At 35.2% G+C, this 21,657-nt stretch overlaps 2 protein-coding genes across 2 annotated transcripts in view; both read right to left on the reverse strand.

Moving 5' to 3' along the window:
* LOC128987204 (ras-related and estrogen-regulated growth inhibitor-like) overlaps nt 1–6,062 on the reverse strand; it is a 149,337-nt gene extending 143,275 nt beyond the window's left edge. Inside the window, exons 1-2 of the mRNA XM_054407949.1 lie at nt 5,885–6,062; nt 1,239–1,319 (exon numbers count right to left, since the gene is read on the reverse strand). Of these exons, the coding sequence (XP_054263924.1) occupies nt 1,239–1,299 (61 nt within the window). The 5' untranslated portion in view covers nt 1,300–1,319; nt 5,885–6,062. The remainder of the gene's footprint in view (nt 1–1,238; nt 1,320–5,884) is intronic.
* A 6,855-nt stretch (nt 6,063–12,917) lies between these two features.
* LOC128984090 (uncharacterized) lies at nt 12,918–17,357 on the reverse strand. The gene is made up of 3 exons (XM_054403373.1): nt 14,900–17,357; nt 13,596–13,867; nt 12,918–13,049 (listed from the first exon to the last, which is right to left on the reverse strand). Exons 1-3 carry the CDS (start codon nt 17,355–17,357, stop codon nt 12,918–12,920), a joined length of 2,862 nt encoding a protein of 953 aa, XP_054259348.1.
* Nucleotides 17,358–21,657: the final 4,300 nt, after the last annotated feature.

The raw sequence follows: 21,657 nt of genomic DNA on the forward strand, positions 1-21,657 counted from the left end.
TGTATTAGCAAACTAGCCAAAATACCATGATGAACCTAGTTGATAGTTTTATGAATAATGAATTGTAACATTGTCAACCTAAAGCTGTATAATTGCAAATGATATTTCATGTACAGCATCGTGGAGTGTAACGAAATGACTCTTCCATTGTGATGGGGTACTTCAACTGCGACGTGACTTATACAACTCACAACGAATACAAACGAAATGGTATCTAGCAAGGCATTGGGGGTAAAACAACCAAAAAAATAAATATGCAAAACTAAAATGATTCTAAACGCAACGAGTCTTGACACAGTATCGCTGCTGACCTAGCAGCAGCATCAGTATTCACTCAGATCATAGTATAACAGCTGGAGAGTAGAAGAGCTGGTTATAAAGTGCAATCATTGGCCATTGCTGAAGCCACTAACAAGATTAGCTCTCACCAATAAAACTAGGACTACAAATATTGTGTAGTGCAAACTAACCACTCTCTAGAGTATGTAACTAATTATAATGTGCAAGTCTTAATTGTAAACAGGAAGATAAACAATTAAAGTAATTATTACGTTTAAAAGCTATTGACTTAAGTTACTGTGATCATATATTTATTTTAAGTGATTAGTTTCGACTGTAGAGACGATTTATTTCAGTATTAAATATTTTCTTTGTCTTTGTGTAAAACAATTAGTTCAATCCGTTGACGCATTTATTGTTGTTACACGTTAATATAATGTGAATGATTTTATTCAGCGAAATCATGAGACGAAATTCCTAAGCCAGAAATGTTTTAAAACTGATTAAGTTGGTTTTATCTCGTTATTTTCCCTCCATAGATTGAAAACAACTGTAGACGCTGCCGTATGACCTAAACACATTAATGAATATAATAATGAAATAAATCTAAGCTTATTTCAGGGTGTGTTTCATAGCGAACTAATGCAATAATGTTCAAAAATTAATCACAGAAACGATTCATAAAGTCCAAAGCTAAACGAAAGCGATCATAATGCCCAAGTGGAATAATGTATCACAATCGACTAGTACCATAATGTAAGAAGAGTGACAATATAAAACATTTGAGCACTACAATACTCATTTATTTAGTTATGACACTTAGAAAAAATATTGTTTTGGACACGGGTCTAGATGGTGGTCATAGCTTATCAAGGCACAATAACTAAATCTTTTACAGTATTTTTTTTTTAATTCATTACAAAATATAACTCCAATTTTCCCTCGTGGGTGGTTCTTACCTGATTTGCCGACTTTGGAGCTACCCAGGACGACCACCCGGATTCTGTTTAGGTTCGTCATGGCGGCACCAATGGTGACACCTGCAACATGGGAAAACAAAGTGCTAGTAGTTATAATGAATATACTATGTGCACAAAAAAAACTCTGGAAATAAAACAGTTCACGATGTCTAGAAAAATTGGGCAAAAGCGATTATGGCATTGAAAGTTATAACTAAACAGTGCTTCTAATTCAGTGGTCAATGTATCATACTTCAGTGAGAAAGGGACGGACTTGACGCCTTGCTTCTGATTACTGTAAAGTTTGGACCGCGCCGCATTCCTTTATTTTTTTTTGGTTTTATCTCTAAAAGACAACAATGGGTTTGAAAGCTTGCTCGCAATAAACCAATCGATTTTCAAAGTATGTTTATATAAATAAAAAGAAAAACAAACTCATTTTCTTGCTACAAAAATAAAATATAATACATTACAGTATTCCTCATTTCAGCATCGAGACGTTTTTTTTTTAAGAGGTTGGCGGCCTCTTTAACCTTGCATTTGCCCGTCCACATAGACTACAGATCTGTGCGTGGAACGTATCCAGCAAAACAAGGGGTGAGCCGGTACAGTACAAAGGTCAACTGTACTGACAAAAGTTTGTGGCAATTCCAGGATCCGAACCCATGACGACACTACTGCCTTGGGCCCGAAGTCCGCGACGATACCAACGAAGCCACCGACTCACCAGTTAAATCTTTGTAGGGTTTTCACCCTACTTAAGTTGTTATTTATAGTAACTTATACTTTTATTGAGCATTTTTTATTCTCTATGAAACGATCCCAAGTTCAAAAAGATCGAATAAGAAGCGGCTGAAATATTACTATTTTTAGATGTAAAATGGGGCAAACCTGACTAGTTTCTGCCTTATTCTAGCCCATTTTACAATTAAAACCGTAATATTTAAGCCATTTCTTATTCGATCTTTTTGAACTTGGTACCGTTTGATAGGGAATAAAAAATGCTCAATAAAAGTGTACTTGTAATGTCTTCATAAAATTAGCCGTTTTTAAGTAATTTAAGTTAAAAAAATTAAAATGACTGCCATTTTGAAATTTTAAGTTGAATCAAGATGATTTTTTCCTAAAATGGGGCTCTTCTACCTTATCCTACATCAAGTTTTATAAAAATTGCTTGAAAAAATCGAAAAATCAAAATTTTTATGTAAAAATACAAAATGGCGGATATCTAGTCAACGAAGCGATTTTGGAAAAAATAATATTCTTGATTTTCTCTTTATTTTCACCCATATCACCCTTTCCCGGAGTTTGGCTGTTTACTTACGGGACTCCCTGTATAAATCACAAGCAATACAGTTTAAGGTTTAATTTAATTTTTTTCGCTTTGGAGGATAATTTAAAGAATACCTTATATCCATCCGACACATCAAAGTAATAAATTATTTTCTTGATTAGGTACTTACTACATTTATTTTTAATAAGCTGTGTACTATGCTATAATTTATGCCATACAAATTTCCATTGTTGCCAATAAACAATTAAAATAATTAAAAATTCCTTTAGCTTGTCTATAAAATATTAATACTATTATACAAATAAGATAAGTTTTAACGAAGCTAATACACTGAAGACTGTGCACGGACCAGAAAGATCACCTTGAGTCAAGCATTGAACATTTGCCATTGAATATCTGATATCCGTACCAAGACCAAATTATTACTCGACTGTAATTCAAAATTTAAACATCCAATAGTCATATTAACCCACGTGATTGTGAAAGTTATCAAACCAAGTATTTTGTAGAACGTTCAATCTACTTACTCTCAATAACAAGTTTAATGAAGGCATCCTGAAGGTAGACCTGAAGAAAAAGATTTCTTCTCTATAAGCCGAGAGGATTTTAGAAATGGGGCGTTTCTTTATAAATACTCATACACTAAGCTTATACTAAAAAAATTCTATTAAATATCATATATGTATACAAAAAATGTTTAAAGCTAATAATAAAAAAGATATAAATAGAAATTCCAAAGATTAAAGATTGTTTAGGTATTATTATTTGAGGTATTGTTTATATATTGTTTAGGTTTGATTGATTAGGCATTTAAAGATTGTATTATTATTATTATTATTATCATTATGAGATGGGGACGCCACCTATGTGCGTATTTTAACCCAAATATGAGTGTAGGATGAATGTGGAATGATGTGAAATGATCTGAGTGGCTTTATTACTGACTAAGGTCAGCTGTTTCATTAGTCGGGATCATTTATTTAAAGCCCAATGATCAGGGACATCTGGGTCTAGTAACGAACCTTCAAAATCTATTTATTTTTTCAGGATCGAACCGGCGACCTTTTGATTGTTACAATAGCACTTTAACCCCTCAGCTCACCCAGATAAAAACTATAAAACAAATGTGTTACATAAGTTTAACCATTTTTGGCCCCCTTTTCTCTGAACCATTAGAACATGGTGTTAACCATATTTTAAACAAAGACTTGGTTTGAATAACAGCATATAACTCAACACTAAATCTATGTTATCAAAGCTATATTTAACAATAATAAACACTTTTTGGATTGAAAATAAATGATAATACAATAATATTTTTTTAAGTTTCTTAGATAAAGTTAACACATTAACTGTTACCAAACTGATCTGCATATAAAAGGGGTTTCATTACGGAAAAGAACATGAGTATTCATTGTTATTCGACACAACGTGAGTTAACAATGAACATTTTAGATTGGTTGTTTGGTCAGCTACTTTTTTTATTGTATACTAAAATCCAAGAATCCTACGGTAAGTAAAATATTTTCCAACAAAAAAAATAGTTTGATGTAAAATTCTCTATTAAGCGAATACAGCAACAACTAAAATTTATAAAAAAGTACAAACCCCTTAAATAACCCAACGTCAATATAAAACCTGAATAAACATTTCCAACCGGATTTATTATAAATAATCAAAATCCGGTAATTTTTTCCAAAAATATTTTCCAACATATAATAAAACAAAATAGTTAGATGTCAAATCATCTATATTCTTAAACGAATACAGCAACAAATAAAACTCAGAAAAAAGTACAAACCCCTTTAAATAGCCCAACGTTATTATCATACAACTAGAATAAACATCTTCAACCGGATTTATTATCGTTAAGAAAAATCCGGAAATTTCTTAAAACATGCTGTTAGCTGCCAGGGATCTGACAGTAAAAAGAGCTAAAAGTTACCAAAGAGACTATAGTAATAGCTACTGTCTTATATTTAATGTTTATTAGCCTACATTGATTATCTTGCATGTTAATATGTTATTGGGTATAGCTCATATAACCCGTGTTTATAAAACCTATTCTGATCGTAAAATTGAAAGGAATATAGTATTTTTCATCATTAGTCTAAAATACATTTATTTATCAATATATGTGTTTGGCCATAGAATCTAACGACTGTTGAATTTAACATATCATATCACATCTAATACTTCAACAAATTAGTTATAGCTAGCTACTCTTATACTGTAGTGGTTTTGTCATAAACATGTTATGATAATGTTTTATGGCATAATAGGACTGAATAGGCGCAAAACAATGAATAGCAATCTTCTTTACAAAGGTGTTTGAAAAACCTCATTACAATCGTGTACAAAAAGATCAAATATACGTGGACAGTTTTACTAACTTTACAAATTCAACAATTTAATCCTAGTTAATTGTGTGATAAACATTGAGATTACCCAAAAAGTACTGAGAATACAATCAAAGATACAAATGGGACGAAGAGTTTCAGGCAATCTCCAATAAAAGTACACAAGATACCTCTACGAGAAAATAATGATTTGAAACTTTAGAAAATTGGTGTAAAGACGTAAATTATCTGTATTATATGATGATATCAGTCTATACACGATTGTAAAATCTGCTAATAATACCATTCAACCTTTTGATATATTTGAGATGTGAGAGCCTGTGAGAGTTGTGAATCCATTATCTGACAAGCTCATGTTTTCAGACTGTCAGTGTTAAGTCAGTGTATAAAGTCCTAGTCTAAAAACATACACGTCCAATGAGAGGGCACGTTAAGCTAGTTAAAGTTATTAAATTTATGGAAGTATATATTTTTTTACAGCTAATATACTATTATGGTCTAAAAGTAAGATGAACGATTAATGTACATGAACACAATTAAACTCTTTCTTATTAATAATGTGAATGTTTCCCATATAATTAGTTTACTCCTTAATGTTATTTACAAACATACGTAAGTTATTCGAGCCAATTAAGCTATACAGTTTTTCTAAACTTTAAAATGTAAAGTTTTGTATAAAAGGTGGTGAATATACAAACTATCCAATGAAACAATTTGTAATCTGATAAAAATTGGTCGAGAAAAAGAATGAACCTTAGCTGTTTGTATTAATAGCACTTGATAGATATGGTTGGTAAACATTTACACCAAATAAACATGCAATTAACTGGAATAATGTTATTACAAATAGATTTAACATTAAAATATATATAAGAATAAAAAAAATCAATTATTTTCAAGCTGCATTGATGAATTCAAAACAAGCAAATATTTATTTGGTTTAAATAATATACACTGTCGTAAAACCAGATTTGTGTTATTTCACTACTTACCTTTATTTTTAAGCTTTATAAACTATCCAAGTCACCGGCGTATCGTTCACAAGTCACTCACATAGCACAGATCGCTCCACAACAGACAAACCGCGCGTCAAAGTCTCCGTAGCAGACGACGCGACTGAGCACGTGCTCGTGGTACACTTGTGACGCGTGCGCTGCACTACGACCACCACGCATGCGTACATACGCCGACTGACTGACGCGAGCTAGCAGACGACACTGGCTCTACCTCCCGCCGCTCAGCGCTCCCAGCGGCAGTACCATCAACTACATGAGACCAGTTAACCAGTTGCACCTCAGTTACGACTTCGTACAACCTCCAGTTGCGCTTTTTGCGAACCGTTCATCTCTCGTGTTATTTTTGCTGAAGTTAATCATCCGTTTGTCATGCCTCGTGTCCCGCTGAGAGCGTGACTGTAGTGTAGGCCTCCGTCACAGGCGGGATTGCTTCATGAGGTCATGAAATGGGATTTGACCCGGTAACGGTTGTCGACAGATCATTACCAGAGAGCAATAACACAGGGGTTGGCGTGTGATCATTTTAAATTGCAGTATAAACGATTTATTGATCCTGCGGAAGGGTAAAAAAGTCCCCATCTCCCCAAGCTTTTAATAGATTTTTTAAAGTGAGGCTTTCCTAGCTTGCCGAGCTACAAAAATCCTGATAAACAAAAAAAAAATTAAAAACTACCAAATGCCAGTTGTAATGCACACCATACAAGTAACCAAATCTGAAAAATCCATTGCAAACATGTACATTTTAACGTGTTCCAGATAAATCTTTTCTAACAATTGCGAAATTGTAGTCAAGTGAAATTGTTATTATGCAATTAGTACCATAATCACTTAAGTTGATTTTAAACATAAGCCATATAGGTTTAGTTTAGATAACTTTAAAAGTATCTCAATTTGGTGGTATTTCTATATATACAAATTAACTTGTTGCGCCAATATATGTAAGAACCAAGAACACTTTACTGCCATAGATGTTTTAGGGCCTAAATAGGAGTAGCCTACTGAATTTTCTGACTGGCCCAAAAATTATGAATACAAATCTCCTCTGGAGGGACAACATTAGTTTATTATCTAAAAAATATCATGGCACTGAAGCAAATACGTTTTAGCTGAGGAGACAATTTGAAATAGTTCGATTTATTGATTCTGATGTTTGATTTTCTTAAATGAATGTATTATTTAAAACTTTGTTATTTTTTAACCCACTCTTTCTTTCGATAAATAACCTTTTCTTTGTACCTGTAAGAATAATTAACCATAGTGGTAAAAACTAAACATACAAGCGGCTTTAATGCTTTGTATTACGTTACAGAATTGTAACTTGCCTAATCTAGTATTAATACACTGAATTTTCCTTTAGTACTGGTAAAACATTGGGAATCAAGTTTGAATTACTATTTTTTTTAAATGGAATGGACATATAATCAATCCACGAGATCGACTTGTGTTTTTCATGTGTATGAAGTTTTTATACTTTTGAAAAATTACATAAAATTAGGTTACTAACCTGTCGCCAATCAGTCTTATATTGTCGTAGATGACTATAGTTTCGGGGTTAAAACCCCATTTTCAAATCTTCTCTTCAGTTCTCATATGTCAAACAACATATTCTCTTGCACAAGCCGTCGTCAAAATTACTTTACACATACTAAACTCATACGAAAACATTTATAATTACTAATCATGTACATGAATCTGGTGTTGTCCTTGGCCAGCCTCACGCGCCAACATAACATGATTTGTAATCATAAATGTTTTCGTATGTGTTTAGTATGTGTGAAGTAATTTTGACTACGGCTTGTGCAAGAGAATATGTTGTTTGACATATGACGACTGAAGAGAAGATTTGAAAATGGGGTTTTAACCCCGAAACTATAGTCATCTACGACAATAAAGGACTGATTGACGACGGGTTAGTAACCTCATTTTATGTCAATAAATCAATCCTAGAGGCAAACTATGTATCAATTTAAAAAATTGCATGTCGAAATATATCAATCAATTTCTCTACCCCTAATAACAACTGACACAGCGTATGCATATGAATAAATTTTTACCGTTATTCAGTAACACGTTTTTATGACCTTGAATTCAATCGTGCTAGAAACATCAAGAGATTTATAGCAGATTTGATTTGCTAATCGAGTTTCCCGGCAAGGTCTGTTGTGGGTGGCGTCAGCGTCGCAGGAGTGTCGAGGCTAGAACTGATGGATAATTCCACAGAAAATCGTCAAAGCCGCGTATATAACGCTGTAGTTGGATTCATGATTTTCTCTGCATGTATGAAAAAGTTATGATACATAAATCTAAATCGTGCTCTGGTAATCACTAGTACGTGTATATTATTATGTACGGTATTTCTATATAGTTTTGGGCACAGTTTTAGCGAATTTCCGACTTCGATACGACGAATGGCAAGAAATGTTAGACATGAATTTAACTGGAACTTTACATTCCACCACTTTCAATTCTTTCATGGCTGTAAATTTTCAAATAACCTTCATTACGTGACCATGCACTTTTTAACATGATTTTGAATCTCATCACCCACCCCCAAATAGGAGTTGGTATTTTAAAAATAAATACCAACCCCAAATAGGGGTTAGCTGCAGCAGCCTGCAGCTAACGAAGACCCATGTGTTAGTTGTTGTACTCGCATGCCTGAGTAGTATCTAAGCCGTGTCATATGGTATTGTCTGTGGCCAGTGTCAGTGCTACCGTCCAGTGGTCTGCTTATCTGGCCAGGTTATGCAAGCTGCTGCAGCTAACGAAGACCCATGTGTTGGTTGTTGTACTCGCATGCCTGTGTCTAAGCCGTGGCATATGGTATTGTCTGTGGCCAGTGTCAGTGCTACCGTCCAGTGGTCTGCTTATCTGGCCAGGTTATGCAAGCTGCTGCAGCTAACGAAGACCCATGTGTTGGTTGTTGTACTCGCATGCCTGTCAGGTATCTAAGCCGTGTCATATGGTATTGTCTGTGGCCAGTGTCAGTGCTACCGTCCAGTGGTCTGCTTATCTGGCCAGGTTATGCAAGCTGCTGCAGCTAACGAAGACCCATGTGTTGGTTGTTGTACTCGCATGCCTGTGTCTAAGCCGTGGCATATGGTATTGTCTGTGGCCAGTGTCAGTGCGTTACCGTCCAGTGGTCTGCTTATATGGCCAGGTTATGCAAGCTGCTGCAGCTAACAAAGACCCATGTGTTGGTTGTTGTACTCGCATGCCTGTGTGGTATCTAAGCCGTGTCATATGGTATTGTCTGTGGCCAGTGTCAGTGCGTTACCGTCCAGTGGTCTGCTTATCTGGCCAGGTTATGCAAGCTGCTGCAGCTAACGAAGACCCATGTGTTGGTTGTTGTACTCGCATGCCTGAGTCCAGCCCGACCGTAGCCTCTGCTACCTCAACAATCGCCTCATTAACCAGCAAGGAACTTGTTTAACTACTTTTTGTATGTTAGAATTAGGAAGCGTGCAGGAAATAATCGATAGTTCAGACCAGCGTTACACATTGTTGTTTCTGATCCAATGATAGTAGCGATTGTTTACATGGCGTAATAACAATAGCTACTCTGGTTGCGAAATGCAGCAGCCGATTAAGTACGCTGCTTAGATTTATCCACAGATATAAAACTAGAAAGTTAGAGAGTCGTTTTCTTAATATGAACTATATTTTAAACAATTTTGATGTATTATGTATCCCACATGCTAAGAGGTTCTTAATGTTTATTTTTAACGGTACATATTTTTGGGTACTTTCATGCACTATATTCGGGAATTATTTACAAATTTGTCATACGGATTTCAGGACTATTTTAAATCCTCACTCTTATCTCAAATCCTCATTGCACGCAAACGTATTTCCTACGTCAAATTAGAACTTCGAAGAGACTTATCATTTGCTTATTACAACCAGCTTTGAATTGCATAGAGTTGGTGTTAAATTCTATAGTTTCAATTTAAGAGCATGAAATATAGTTCATACAAACCCAACACATAAAGTACTATTATAGCTCTTAAACTTCATAACTTCAATCACTAACATAATTATTTAACTTTATTTTTTCATAAACTTTTTCCATAAAGGACTTTATCTTATCTTCCAAATGTAATTCTTAAACCAATTACCACCTAAATTGTGTCCTGTACATGCAAGAAAAAGAAAAAAAATATTCCTCCAGGAAGAAATTTATTTCTCAAATATGTTTAACGATAATTTATCTTAAATGAACGAAAAAGTAATAGTTCATCCATTTTGCATGGATTAGGTGTACAGTTCTATCACAACTACATTGTTTAACCAACTATTTACATTCTAACATAGAGTAATGCTCTTTAAAAATCAATAGAGTTTATTTGAATGACCATGTACAAGAAAATTGAATTTTGTTAAGTATGAATTTAATGAACCCGCAATAGAATCTAGCCTGTAAATTAAAGTAAATTAAAGCATTGTTCGTGTTGTATTGGCATTCACGTGAGGCCATGCAAGTGGCGAGTGACACTAAACACAACTATGGCTCCCGATCTCCTAAAATATTGACGAAGAGACGCTTAAAATGTAAGATTGTAGGTTGATAGCCAAAACTAATGTTCTATACTTTGGTAGATTTAATTTAATGCCATAGGCCTACTATTGAAAATATTGAATGTTAAATTGGTCGTTTGTCGCAGTTTATTAATAATTAAACAAACATAACTATGCCTGCTTTTTTATGGCCCTACTCCTCGAGATGAACCCGCAAGGAGTTTTTTTCTCAAGGAGGTAACTACAAAATGTTCACCAACATCTAATAAAATCAGTTCCATTATAAAACGACAAATTGTCTACACCTAGAACATTTAATAAAAAAAAATGTTTCCTTTATACTGTTACAAAAAAAAATTCGTGGCCTGTTTATACAGATTGTGTCAATTCTAAACTACAGAGATCCCACCAAAACACCCTTTGTCAAGACAATGGTCACCGGTCATGTGACCGAACGTTCCACACAGATTTAAGTCGGCCTTAACGCGATTTCTTTATATGTCCAGTATTATTGCAGTAGGAAAAATTGTATAGTACGGCCCCTTGATACACCTGTAAGAACTAGTGGCAAGGGGAGGGGCTTGTATTGTGACAAGAGAAATGATTTGAGGTTAAATTTGTAAAGGTATATTGGTTTTATAAATAATATTATGGGTATTTTTCATCATCATACTAAAGTGGTCGATTTATGAAAAGGCTTCAGAAGATCCACTGAACTCTTATATTGTATAAACAAGTTTTACTAGATTATAACTATCAGCCAAACCTTTACTTTCATTGAAAAAGTTTAAATAAATTATAATTGTAAACCAAACCCTTATTTTCATCGATACACTTTTAGTTAAAACTGTTAGAGCGTCAAACAAGATCAAAATAAGAGTTACTGATATTACGAAATATATTTATATAATATGAATGTAGTTTATTCATCTGAATGTAGTTAAGAACCCGCCATTTTAGGTGGTTCGCTTTTATAATTTGTTTCAGGAGACTTATTAAAAAAAAATATGCGAAGAAAGAACAGAATAAATATCCTTTATTGTTTGTCAAGATCAAAGAACTAAAGACAAAAACCACAATGAAGTTTGTTCTGGTCATTTAATATCAGAACCAAGCCATAATACATTAGTAGATAATAATTTCGTAATTGTGTTAATATGAAATAGTTTTTAGTTATTAGTGAACAAATCATTTACTTGGGACCATGAAGGTAATTTTCAAATGTATTCGTAATATACAACATAAACTATAAACTGCATCTAAGGGTTATCAACAATTTTTGCATTACTAATCCTTTGCATGATATGATTATTATGATTTTGACTACGTGCAAAATCCAAGTATTTCTGCAGATTATATGGTTATTTTTTCAATGCATACATTTTTATTGAAACAATTTTTAAAATTAACAGAAATTTGTCCCGCAATGTTGATAAATAACATGTTTACAGTTATGATAACAGAAACAAAGATACATTGTAACCTTAGAAAGTTCAATAACATGTTATTGCAATCTCCAGGAAAAAAACATCCATTGTTATGAAAATAAAAATATATGTGTTTCAGAATTAAGTGAAATAGTTGTTGATATCCAAAGTCAATTATAATACAAAGAAGCAATAAAATTTAATACATTTCCAAGAGTTGTTAGCATTCGGATTACGTTTGAATATTTATAATGGTTTAAATACAGTACCTGCATTCAGTAATGCAAAATGCTGCTTGTGGCAACTATAGCTTCAATTCACAGAGAATCATCTTCAGGCCGTACAAGGCGTCGTTATTCACCTCCGTATATGAAGGTCGTCATTTAATAAATAAATACATAGAACACGAACACACACGAAAACACACGAAAACACACATTGATAACGAACATTTATCATTAAAAAGACCCAGTACTCGGAGACACGAGACAGGTGACGCGACTGGGTGGAAATTGTAGGTCAAACTCTAACTTCGAGCAATAACTTCGACCCTAGACACCGTGAATAACGTGGTGAATAACGACGCCTTGTACGGCCTGAAGATGATTCTCTGTGAATTGAAACTTTAGTTGCCTCAAGCAGCATTTTGGATTATTGAATGCAGGTATTTAAACCATTATGAATACATTTGTTGAACTATCATAGTAAAAATGCCACTGTTTTATATGATTATTTTTAGTCCAAATCTTCAAACTCCTCCTGTATCTCAATTGAGCTGGTTTATTTGTGTAATGTAATATGGAGAATATTTGGTTCCTAATTTGACCTGTATTTTGCTAAGTGTTAAAAGTTAAATAGCTTTACAAGAATCCAAATTTCATTTCTTTAATAAATTTAACGAGCAATTAAAGCAATTAGTCCCTGTTGGGGGCGGGTTCAAAGGAGAGAATGAGAAAATTTTACTGAGTAGCGAAAGAGAAATTCAAACTTTAATTTACAAAATATATCTTAAATATGGGAACATGTCAGAGTAATACCAATTAATTAAATGAGTATAAACACAGTTACTTGAGATTTGAGTCCTTTGGTTCGGAAGAGATGCCTGACGGTAGACTGAAGCGGGGAGCGAAGATCACCAGGGGCGGACAGTCTTTGAATGGGTGAATCTTCTCCAGGAGCGGGTAGATGAGGGGATTCTGCGTAGCCGTAGAATCCGTAGATGGTAGAAGGTCACAAAATCATTTAGAGGTCTTCCCGTCACAACACTTTGGTATTTTTACAAATTAAAAGGCACTCTCTGACATTTAGAAGGGGGAGATATTATAAAACACATACTTTAATAATTACATGTTAAACGTTATTAGTTCACTTTAAAACAGTCAAAATCTAATCTACTATATACAAGAGAATGAGCAAGGAGTACATGTTGACTCTGGGTTAACTAAGGCAAGAGTGGACAGTGCAGACTGGAAAAGTAGGTCAGATAAGATAAGCTATCTTTGGAAATCCTGGTACTAGTAGAAAATTTAAATATATTAAACTAAAACCAAACATACCGCCCACCTAAATGCATATTTACAAAATGGTACACTAAGAGGAAAATCACACAATAAAAATTGATCGCAAAAACCTAATATTCAAGCGTTAAGCTAGGAATAGGTATCGGTAGGAGGTAAGGGTACCAGCTTATGGACAGGTCTCACATATGTTCCATGAGGTGTTTTAACCTTTGCGGCTCTAACTGTAGCATCTGGTCCGGGGTATGTCTCAATCACTCTTCCAATAGGCCATTCCAGAGGGCTGCTGTCCTTGTTTTGAAGGTATATAACATCTCCGACTTGAAGATTTGGCTGTGATGTAGTCCATTTATTCCTGGGTATCAATGTTTGTAGGTAGTCTTGAGACCATTGCTTCCAAAAAGATTGTGCAGCTTGTTGTAGGAGTTGATATCTTTCCAAACGATTCATCTTAGTTTCCGTGAAGTCCTCTTCAGGTGGTGATAACAACGGCGTTCCTACAATGAAGTGTCCAGGGCTTAGGTAGTCTCCATCATTTGGGTCAGTGGTCATTGCTCCTATTGGGCGACTATTTAGAATGGCTTCAATTCTTGTCAGTAAGGTGTACATTTCTTCATATGTTAATATCAGGGTACCGATAGCTCGGATGAGGTGACGTTTTGCTGATTTGACTGCAGCCTCCCAAAGGCCTCCAAAATGGGGTGCTGCCGGCGGGATGAAATTCCATTTAATTTCTTTTGAAGCTAGGTGATGTGCTATGTCTTGATTGTTGTCTTTTAGAAATTTCTGAATTTGAGAAAAATAGTTTGCGGCTCCTTGGAAATTGGTTCCGCAGTCACTTGTTATTGATTGGCAGAGACCTCTTCTGGCAACAAAACGATCCAATGCAGCAAGGAATGAAGGTGTTGATAAACTCGTTGCAAACTCAATGTGTACAGCTTTTGTCGAAAAACAAACAAAAATTACAATATATCCCTTTTGGCAGGGGGATTTTCTTCTATTACTTTCTTTAAATTCAAACGGTCCAGCGTAGTCTAGTCCAACATTTAGAAACGCACGTGTGCTTTCAAATCTGAGTGATGGTAGATCCGCCATTTTAGGCATTAAAGGTTTTGCTTGGAACATATAGCATCTTTGGCATTTAAATATACGCTCCCTCAATAACTGCCGTACTCCTACAATCCAAAACTTTTCTTGAATGAGAGACTGTGTCAAGCGGGGTCCTGAGTGTAAAGCTAATGAGTGATAATAATCACAAATGAGTGTCGTAAGGCGTGATGAACGGGGTATCAGAAAGGGGTGTTTCCTGGAGTAAGTTAAGTTAGCGTTTTTCAAACGACCGCCCACCCTGACGAAATCATTTTCATCAATGAATAAAGCTAAAGAGCGATATTTCTTAGAGCATGGTTTATTATTTTTCATATCAGAAATATCTTTTGAGAGATAGCGTTGTTGTGTAGTCTTTACACAGAGAGATAATGTGTGTTCCAATTCCTGAGGTGATATTGGTCCTTGTTTCTTAGCTATACCTTTGGCGTTACTTTTGACGTTATTGATGAACCTTAATACATAAGAAATTACAAATTTAGCTTTACTCAGGCTAGAATATTTTTCAAGCATTTCTAATACAATGCTGTTTTGGTTATCAACTGTTGTAGATAAACATTCTTTTCTAATCTCTGGCAACTTCTCTACTTCTTCTTCAGATGAACGGTGTAATGACCACGAATCAAAGGGAGTGTACAGAAATTGAGGTCCTTTCCACCACAAGTCAAAATTTACAAGCTCTTCAGGTGTCAAGCCGCGGGATGCGCAATCGCAAGGATTTTCTTTAGATGATACATGGTGCCACTGTTTTGGATTAGTTGACTCAAGTATATTTACAACCCTGTTTGCGACAAATGTTTTTAACTTGTAAGGAGGAGTTTTTAACCACATAAGAACAACGGCTGAGTCAGAAAACAATATGATATTCTGGGGGTCAACAGTCTGGGTTAGATGCGTACTAGATAATACAACTTCTGTTAGTAGTTGAGCAGCAGAAAGTTCTAATCTAGGAATGCTCATTGTTTTGAGTGGGGCAACTTTACTTTTCGCTTTGATAAGATGTACTGATATGTTTTCCGAGGTTTCAGTTCGTATATAGATATTTGCTGCGTAGCCCTTTTCAGATGCGTCACAGAATCCTATTATCTGATTTGTGCTGTGAGGAGTTGTAGGGATGAATCTAGGTATCTTTAGGGTTGAAAGACTTGAAAGGGTTGAAATAAATGTTGTCCATTTACTGCGAAGTTCATCTGGTAGGGGGTCATCCCACTCTAGTCCACATAACCATGTGCTCTGCATGATATGTTTGGCGTAAAACGTAGTGGGTGTTATCCATCCTAAAATATCATAAATTTTAGCAATCTCAGAAAGCATTGAGCGCTTGGTACAAACTACAGGGTTAAGTTTAATTACATAGAAAAATACATCTTCAGCGGGATCAAACTGTAATCCAAGTACTTTAACAGCAGAGTCGTCTTCGGAGCGTAGGGCGAGGGGATTTTCTCTACAATCAAGCGGGACGCTGTCTAATATTTGGTGGCAATTACTGGCCCATTTTCTTAGGGTGAATCCTCCCAATCCCAGAAGTGTAATTAGTTCCTGCTGTAACTGAAGTGCTTCTTGAGGAGAATCAACACTGGTACAAATATCATCCACAAACGTTTGATGAGTGATAGCTTGAGAGGCGAGTGGGTATCTTTTGCCTTCATCTTCAACCAGTTGCAGTAATACTCTTTGTGCCAAATAAGCACTAGATGTTACACCATATGTCAATACGTTCAGCTCGTACTCATTTATATCTCCATTGGGATTTGTGCGGTAGAATATGTGCTGAAATGCTCGGTCTGTGGGATTCACAACGATTTGCCTATACATTTGTTTTATATCGGCACACACAACAATTTCATGTAGGCGAAAATTAGTTATTATCTCTCCTATGTCTCTTTGCAGCTTTGGTCCACTATACAGGATATCATTGAGGGAAGAGGAATTTGCATAGGGCTTAAAAGACGCATTAAACACTGTTCTCAACTTTGTTGTACTACTGTTCTCATTTTTTACACAATGGTGGGGAATTATATAAGGTGAGGGGTTGCTGGTGATACTCATATGACCTTGAGCTAGGTAATCATCCATAAACTCTCTATACTCCAGATAGGTTTCTGGTTTGCTTTTTAATCTGTTCTCTAGGCTGATAAGTCGTTTCTCTGCCTTATCTCTTGTGTTTGGTAGGTTGGGTGCATCAGGTTTCATTGGTAACGATACGACATAGCGGCCTGTTTTATCTCTGATATGTGTTTCTGTGAAATGTGATTCAACTGCAATATCATCTGGACTAGGATACTTCACATTTTGAACAGCTTCTACCTCCCAGAACCTTTTGAGAGTACTATCAACTGATTCACAACAGTTTAAAAAATAAGAACACTCACTTTGACAGGAGGAAGTGGCCACTCTACCACCAACTATCCATCCAAAAATAGTGTTCATTGCAGAGGGTTCACCTTTTATGATATTATGCGACTCTTTTATTATATCGAAATACAAATCTGCTCCTATTAGAAATTCAACAGGCGAGCTTTCATAGAACGTGGGGTCAGCGAGCTGTAGATTATCAAATCTTGAGATGATTGTAGGGTCAATATCAATGTTTGGCTGATCAGATGATATCTTTGGGACTACAACTGCTTTAGTACTCAAAGAAATATTTGAGTTCTTAAGAGGACTTATGTTACATGTTACTGAACCTTTGTTCACTGGGACCTGGGTGTCTGCAATACCTTTGATGGTTATTTTATTTTGATGTTTGGTGAGACCTAACTTGAGAACACATTCTTGAGTAATTAAGCTAGTTTGGGAACCACCATCAATAATGGCTCGGACTGGTGTCAGTTTGTTATTTTTATCCCTTATGCCGATAATGGCTGTGCTTAACATCATGTTTGAGGTGGAATTTGCATCAGCAAAATTACAAGTTTTGGATGAGGAAGGATTATGTATTTCTTTCATGTCATTGGGTTTGGTTTCTAAGCTCTTTTCTCTTGAGAGATAGGGGCCTGCAGTTGCATTAGTAGCTGGACGATGCAAAAGGGTGTGATGCTTGCCATTGCATTTAAAACATTTGGAGGTTGATTTACACTCGGATATTGTGTGAAAACCAAGACAAGAAAAGCACAAGAAATGCTTTTTAACAAAATCATTTCTGTCAGATAAACTTAGTTTCTTAAACTTAGAACACACATAGATCTTATGGTTGGGTTCTTGGCAACAGGGACATACGTGGCGCTTTGCAGTTCCAGTTAAACCTTTTTCATCAACAGTAGACAGCATGAAACTTTTAGAACTACTTGGCTTAGGAGATGTATTAAGTCTATTTTGCTTTAGCTTTCCCTTGGATGTAGTAATTTCTAGGATTTTGAGTTGTTGCTGTACAAACGAAATTAGATCCTCAAATTCTGGTAGATCTTTATCAGAATATTCATTTTCAAATTCTTTGCGGGATGACGATGTTAGTGCACGTAAACCAATGTGTAACATTGTAAAATCAAATAAATTTGACAATCCAAGAGCCTTTAAGGCGCACATATTTGTGCTAAAAATTTCCAAAAAGTTTGATAAGGTAACAGTAGAATCTTCAGTGAGAGGGCGGAAGGATAAAATCTTATCGAGATAGTTTGATGCTAAGAGACGTTTATTTTGATAACGATCAGTGAGAGTTCTCATTGCAATATCATAATTCTCATCACATATTACCAAGGTTTCAATGAGTGAAAGCGCATGTGATTTCAATAGACTGCGTAGATAAGTGAGTTTTTCACTCTTAGATAAGGATTGATTTTTATGAATCATAGAAGTGAATAAAGCATAAAAATTAGGCCAAGCTGATAAGGTTCCATCAAATGGTTCAATTTCCAATTTAGGAAGGCGAGCTACCTGGGGACTATGGACAGGAGATTGCTTATCAGCAGATAAGTCAGTCTTTGTTTGCTGCAAATGCTTATCTACATTCAACTTTCGCCCAATGGTTTTAACATTAAAATACAAATCATCATAGGACATTGATGCACTATGAACCTCTACTCTATCTCCTTCATCTACTTGAGAGTTTAACAAACTAATACTGTCACTTGTTTGTTCAAACACAGAATAATCATCCTCTAATCTTTGATAACGTGATACAAAAGAATCAAACTCTGTATTAAAAGATTGTTTTTGCTGAGCAAGCTGGATACATTTTTTACCAACGTCATAGAGAGCTTGTAACCTTGCATAATACTTTTCTCTCTTTTTGACTAGAGAGTCGATTTCGGCTTTCTTTAAAGCTGCCATTTTAGCTGGTGAAGGAAATATAAGGGCTAAGGTTTAAGATAGGAATGCTACAAAAAAACCTAAATACTGTAAAACTTTTACTTAAATAAATTCTCTCCTTTGGTCTAACTTTATAAATTACTAGAAATTCAGAATCCGGCTCGAAGGACCATTTTGTTGGGGGCGGGTTCAAAGGAGAGAATGAGAAAATTTTACTGAGTAGCGAAAGAGAAATTCAAACTTTAATTTACAAAATATATCTTAAATATGGGAACATGTCAGAGTAATACCAATTAATTAAATGAGTATAAACACAGTTACTTGAGATTTGAGTCCTTTGGTTCGGAAGAGATGCCTGACGGTAGACTGAAGCGGGGAGCGAAGATCACCAGGGGCGGACAGTCTTTGAATGGGTGAATCTTCTCCAGGAGCGGGTAGATGAGGGGATTCTGCGTAGCCGTAGAATCCGTAGATGGTAGAAGGTCACAAAATCATTTAGAGGTCTTCCCGTCACAACACTTTGGTATTTTTACAAATTAAAAGGCACTCTCTGACATTTAGAAGGGGGAGATATTATAAAACACATACTTTAATAATTACATGTTAAACGTTATTAGTTCACTTTAAAACAGTCAAAATCTAATCTACTATATACAAGAGAATGAGCAAGGAGTACATGTTGACTCTGGGTTAACTAAGGCAAGAGTGGACAGTGCAGACTGGAAAAGTAGGTCAGATAAGATAAGCTATCTTTGGAAATCCTGGTACTAGTAGAAAATTTAAACAGTCCCCCATATACAACATGTATATAACACTATGTGAGTCACGCCTCCGGTAGCATTGTTGTGTCTTGTTATCAGCACAACACGTGTTATCACCAGGCGGATATCGAGGCATTGTTCTCCTGAACTAGAGACACACAGTGTCTTGTGACACGAGATATTGTGTAGTCTATCAGTACCAGGGCTGCCGGAGTCCCACCCAGTATGACGTCAACTTGTAGGTTGAGACAAAAGTATTATTATAAATCGTCTATTATTTTTAGGGGACTTAGTTACTCAAGAAAATTTTCTTCATCCGAAAGACCCGTCGTTTTTTCAAGCAGGCGGACTTACAGTTTTGGTTAGTCGCTAAACCACCTGCCAAAGCTTTATTATAGAGCTCTGAGATATAAATGAATCGCAAGATTTTAACTTAGGACTTCATTGTAAAAGTCTATTGCTGTAACATAACAACTCTAACAACCCCCCCTCACTACAACAGCTGGGTCCTTAACCTTATTTTAAACGATTCAAATGGTTATTATCGTACATACCCCACATCACTTTTTTACCAAACACTATGTTTGAGGCTGCCCACGTTGTTTTACATACGGTATTTTATTTGTGGAGTGCAAACTGTTTTCTTTTTAGTTAGTTGCACTGATAGTCAATTCATGACAATTCATGGGTGGTAAAAAATTTAACCCAACCGCAAATCTTAGATTATCCCATGTTAGGTGAGTTTTTGAAATTATTTTTTTAGGATTTTACTATTAACTACCAAAGTTGAGCATATCTCATTGAAATTTTATGCAAGTCTTTTTAATAGTTGGGTAGCTGAATAATATATGTAGTGACAACACTTTTCAAGAAACTGCCGTCTTGACTATGACCAAAGTAATCTCCTTGAAAGGCAAAAACTAAACTAGATATTTCATTAGTTTATCAATGGACATTTATTAAGGGCCTTGACAGAAGAACCAGGTGATCTTCGTCAGTTAAAACTCTATAATGTTATCCACTAAACCTCCATTCTTCGTAAGAGTCTGATCTAATCCCATTTAAGTCTAAATATAATTTAAGCTATTCAGTATTATAGCTTTGAACCTTGTACCTTGTTGTCTTGCACCTTGTGGTTTGAACCTTGAAAAGCTCTTGTTCATGCCATGAGCAAAGGTTATTCGTAAAACCTATCAGATGCAAATACAAATCAATCATGTCGTGGGAAATGTTAAAGGGAATCAGCTTTCCTTGTTTTATTCGTCAACCTAGATGGACAGCATTTTGAAGCGAAACCCTTCTCCGTAAACATTTATATTTTCCAACTCAGCATCAATGGATGTGACGACGGATGTGTCGTCTGTAAGATGATCCCACTGTCCACCTCAGCTCAGCACAGCAGATGTAGGTCCACAAGTGCTGATGACCGCAGTGCAGAGGAAACAACACGTACCAAGGTCATTCACAGTTTCCGCTGAACACCTTCAGCTAACTTAACAGATTTGCAGCATAATGAGGAGTCTTTAGCGCATTGTCTTCTTACAGTCGTAATACATTTTGTTCTCTTTATCCTACAGATTCACTTTTTTCCAACGTATAGAAGAATTGCAATTAATTTATACTTAACACTTCGAACCTTAAAACCACCACTACCCTAGAGTAGTTGTTTGAGTTTTATAGATATATAAATATGTTTAAGAACACACATAGATATAACGGATTCAGTTTTAAAACACGTATTACCACTATATTACAAAAAAAAATTCAAGATAAACAAATTAATTGTAACATCCTGTAAATAAAATAAACCTTATCCTTTTAATAAATATAACAAATAAATAACTATTGCATCTACATAATAACTTAGAACTTATTTTTTATTTTCCCAGTTATATTAACGGAACCTTAAGGTTGTAATGGGTTTGAGCAACTGTCAAAGTGGTTAGTAACTTGTCATTTAATTTAGGGGCTTGTTCCAGCCCTTCATTCAAAAGGTGCCATTTTGAGTTACTAATATTGGTTAGGAATAACAAGTAACTAAATTAAACCTCAAGCTGTTTCTATTTTAATTCGACCATATTGATTTAATATTTATCAACCTAATAATAGAATTATGTATTCGAGTATCTATATTAAGGAGTCAATTTTAGTGGCTTTAATGAACCATATTC

The sequence above is a fragment of the Macrosteles quadrilineatus genome, unplaced genomic scaffold (genome assembly GCF_028750875.1).
Source record: "Macrosteles quadrilineatus isolate MER2022 unplaced genomic scaffold, UCM_ALF_1.0 Scaffold_2__2_contigs__length_208266976, whole genome shotgun sequence".
In the NCBI taxonomy this organism is placed as follows: Eukaryota; Metazoa; Arthropoda; class Insecta; order Hemiptera; family Cicadellidae; genus Macrosteles; species Macrosteles quadrilineatus.

What these genes read in the sequence shown, in the direction of transcription:
- LOC128984090 (XM_054403373.1), bottom strand. Translation starts at nt 17,357, where the DNA reads ATGATGTTAAGCACAGCCATTATCGGCATAAGGGATAAAAATAACAAA. An exon ending in CGTCAAAAGTAACGCCAAAG is followed by an intron (nt 13,868 to 14,899) that starts GTATAGCTAAGA and finishes ACTTCATTGTAG; the next exon opens with GAACGCCGTTGTTATCACCA. An exon ending in ACCCCGGACCAGATGCTACA is followed by an intron (nt 13,050 to 13,595) that starts GTTAGAGCCGCA and finishes ACGGCTACGCAG; the next exon opens with AATCCCCTCATCTACCCGCT.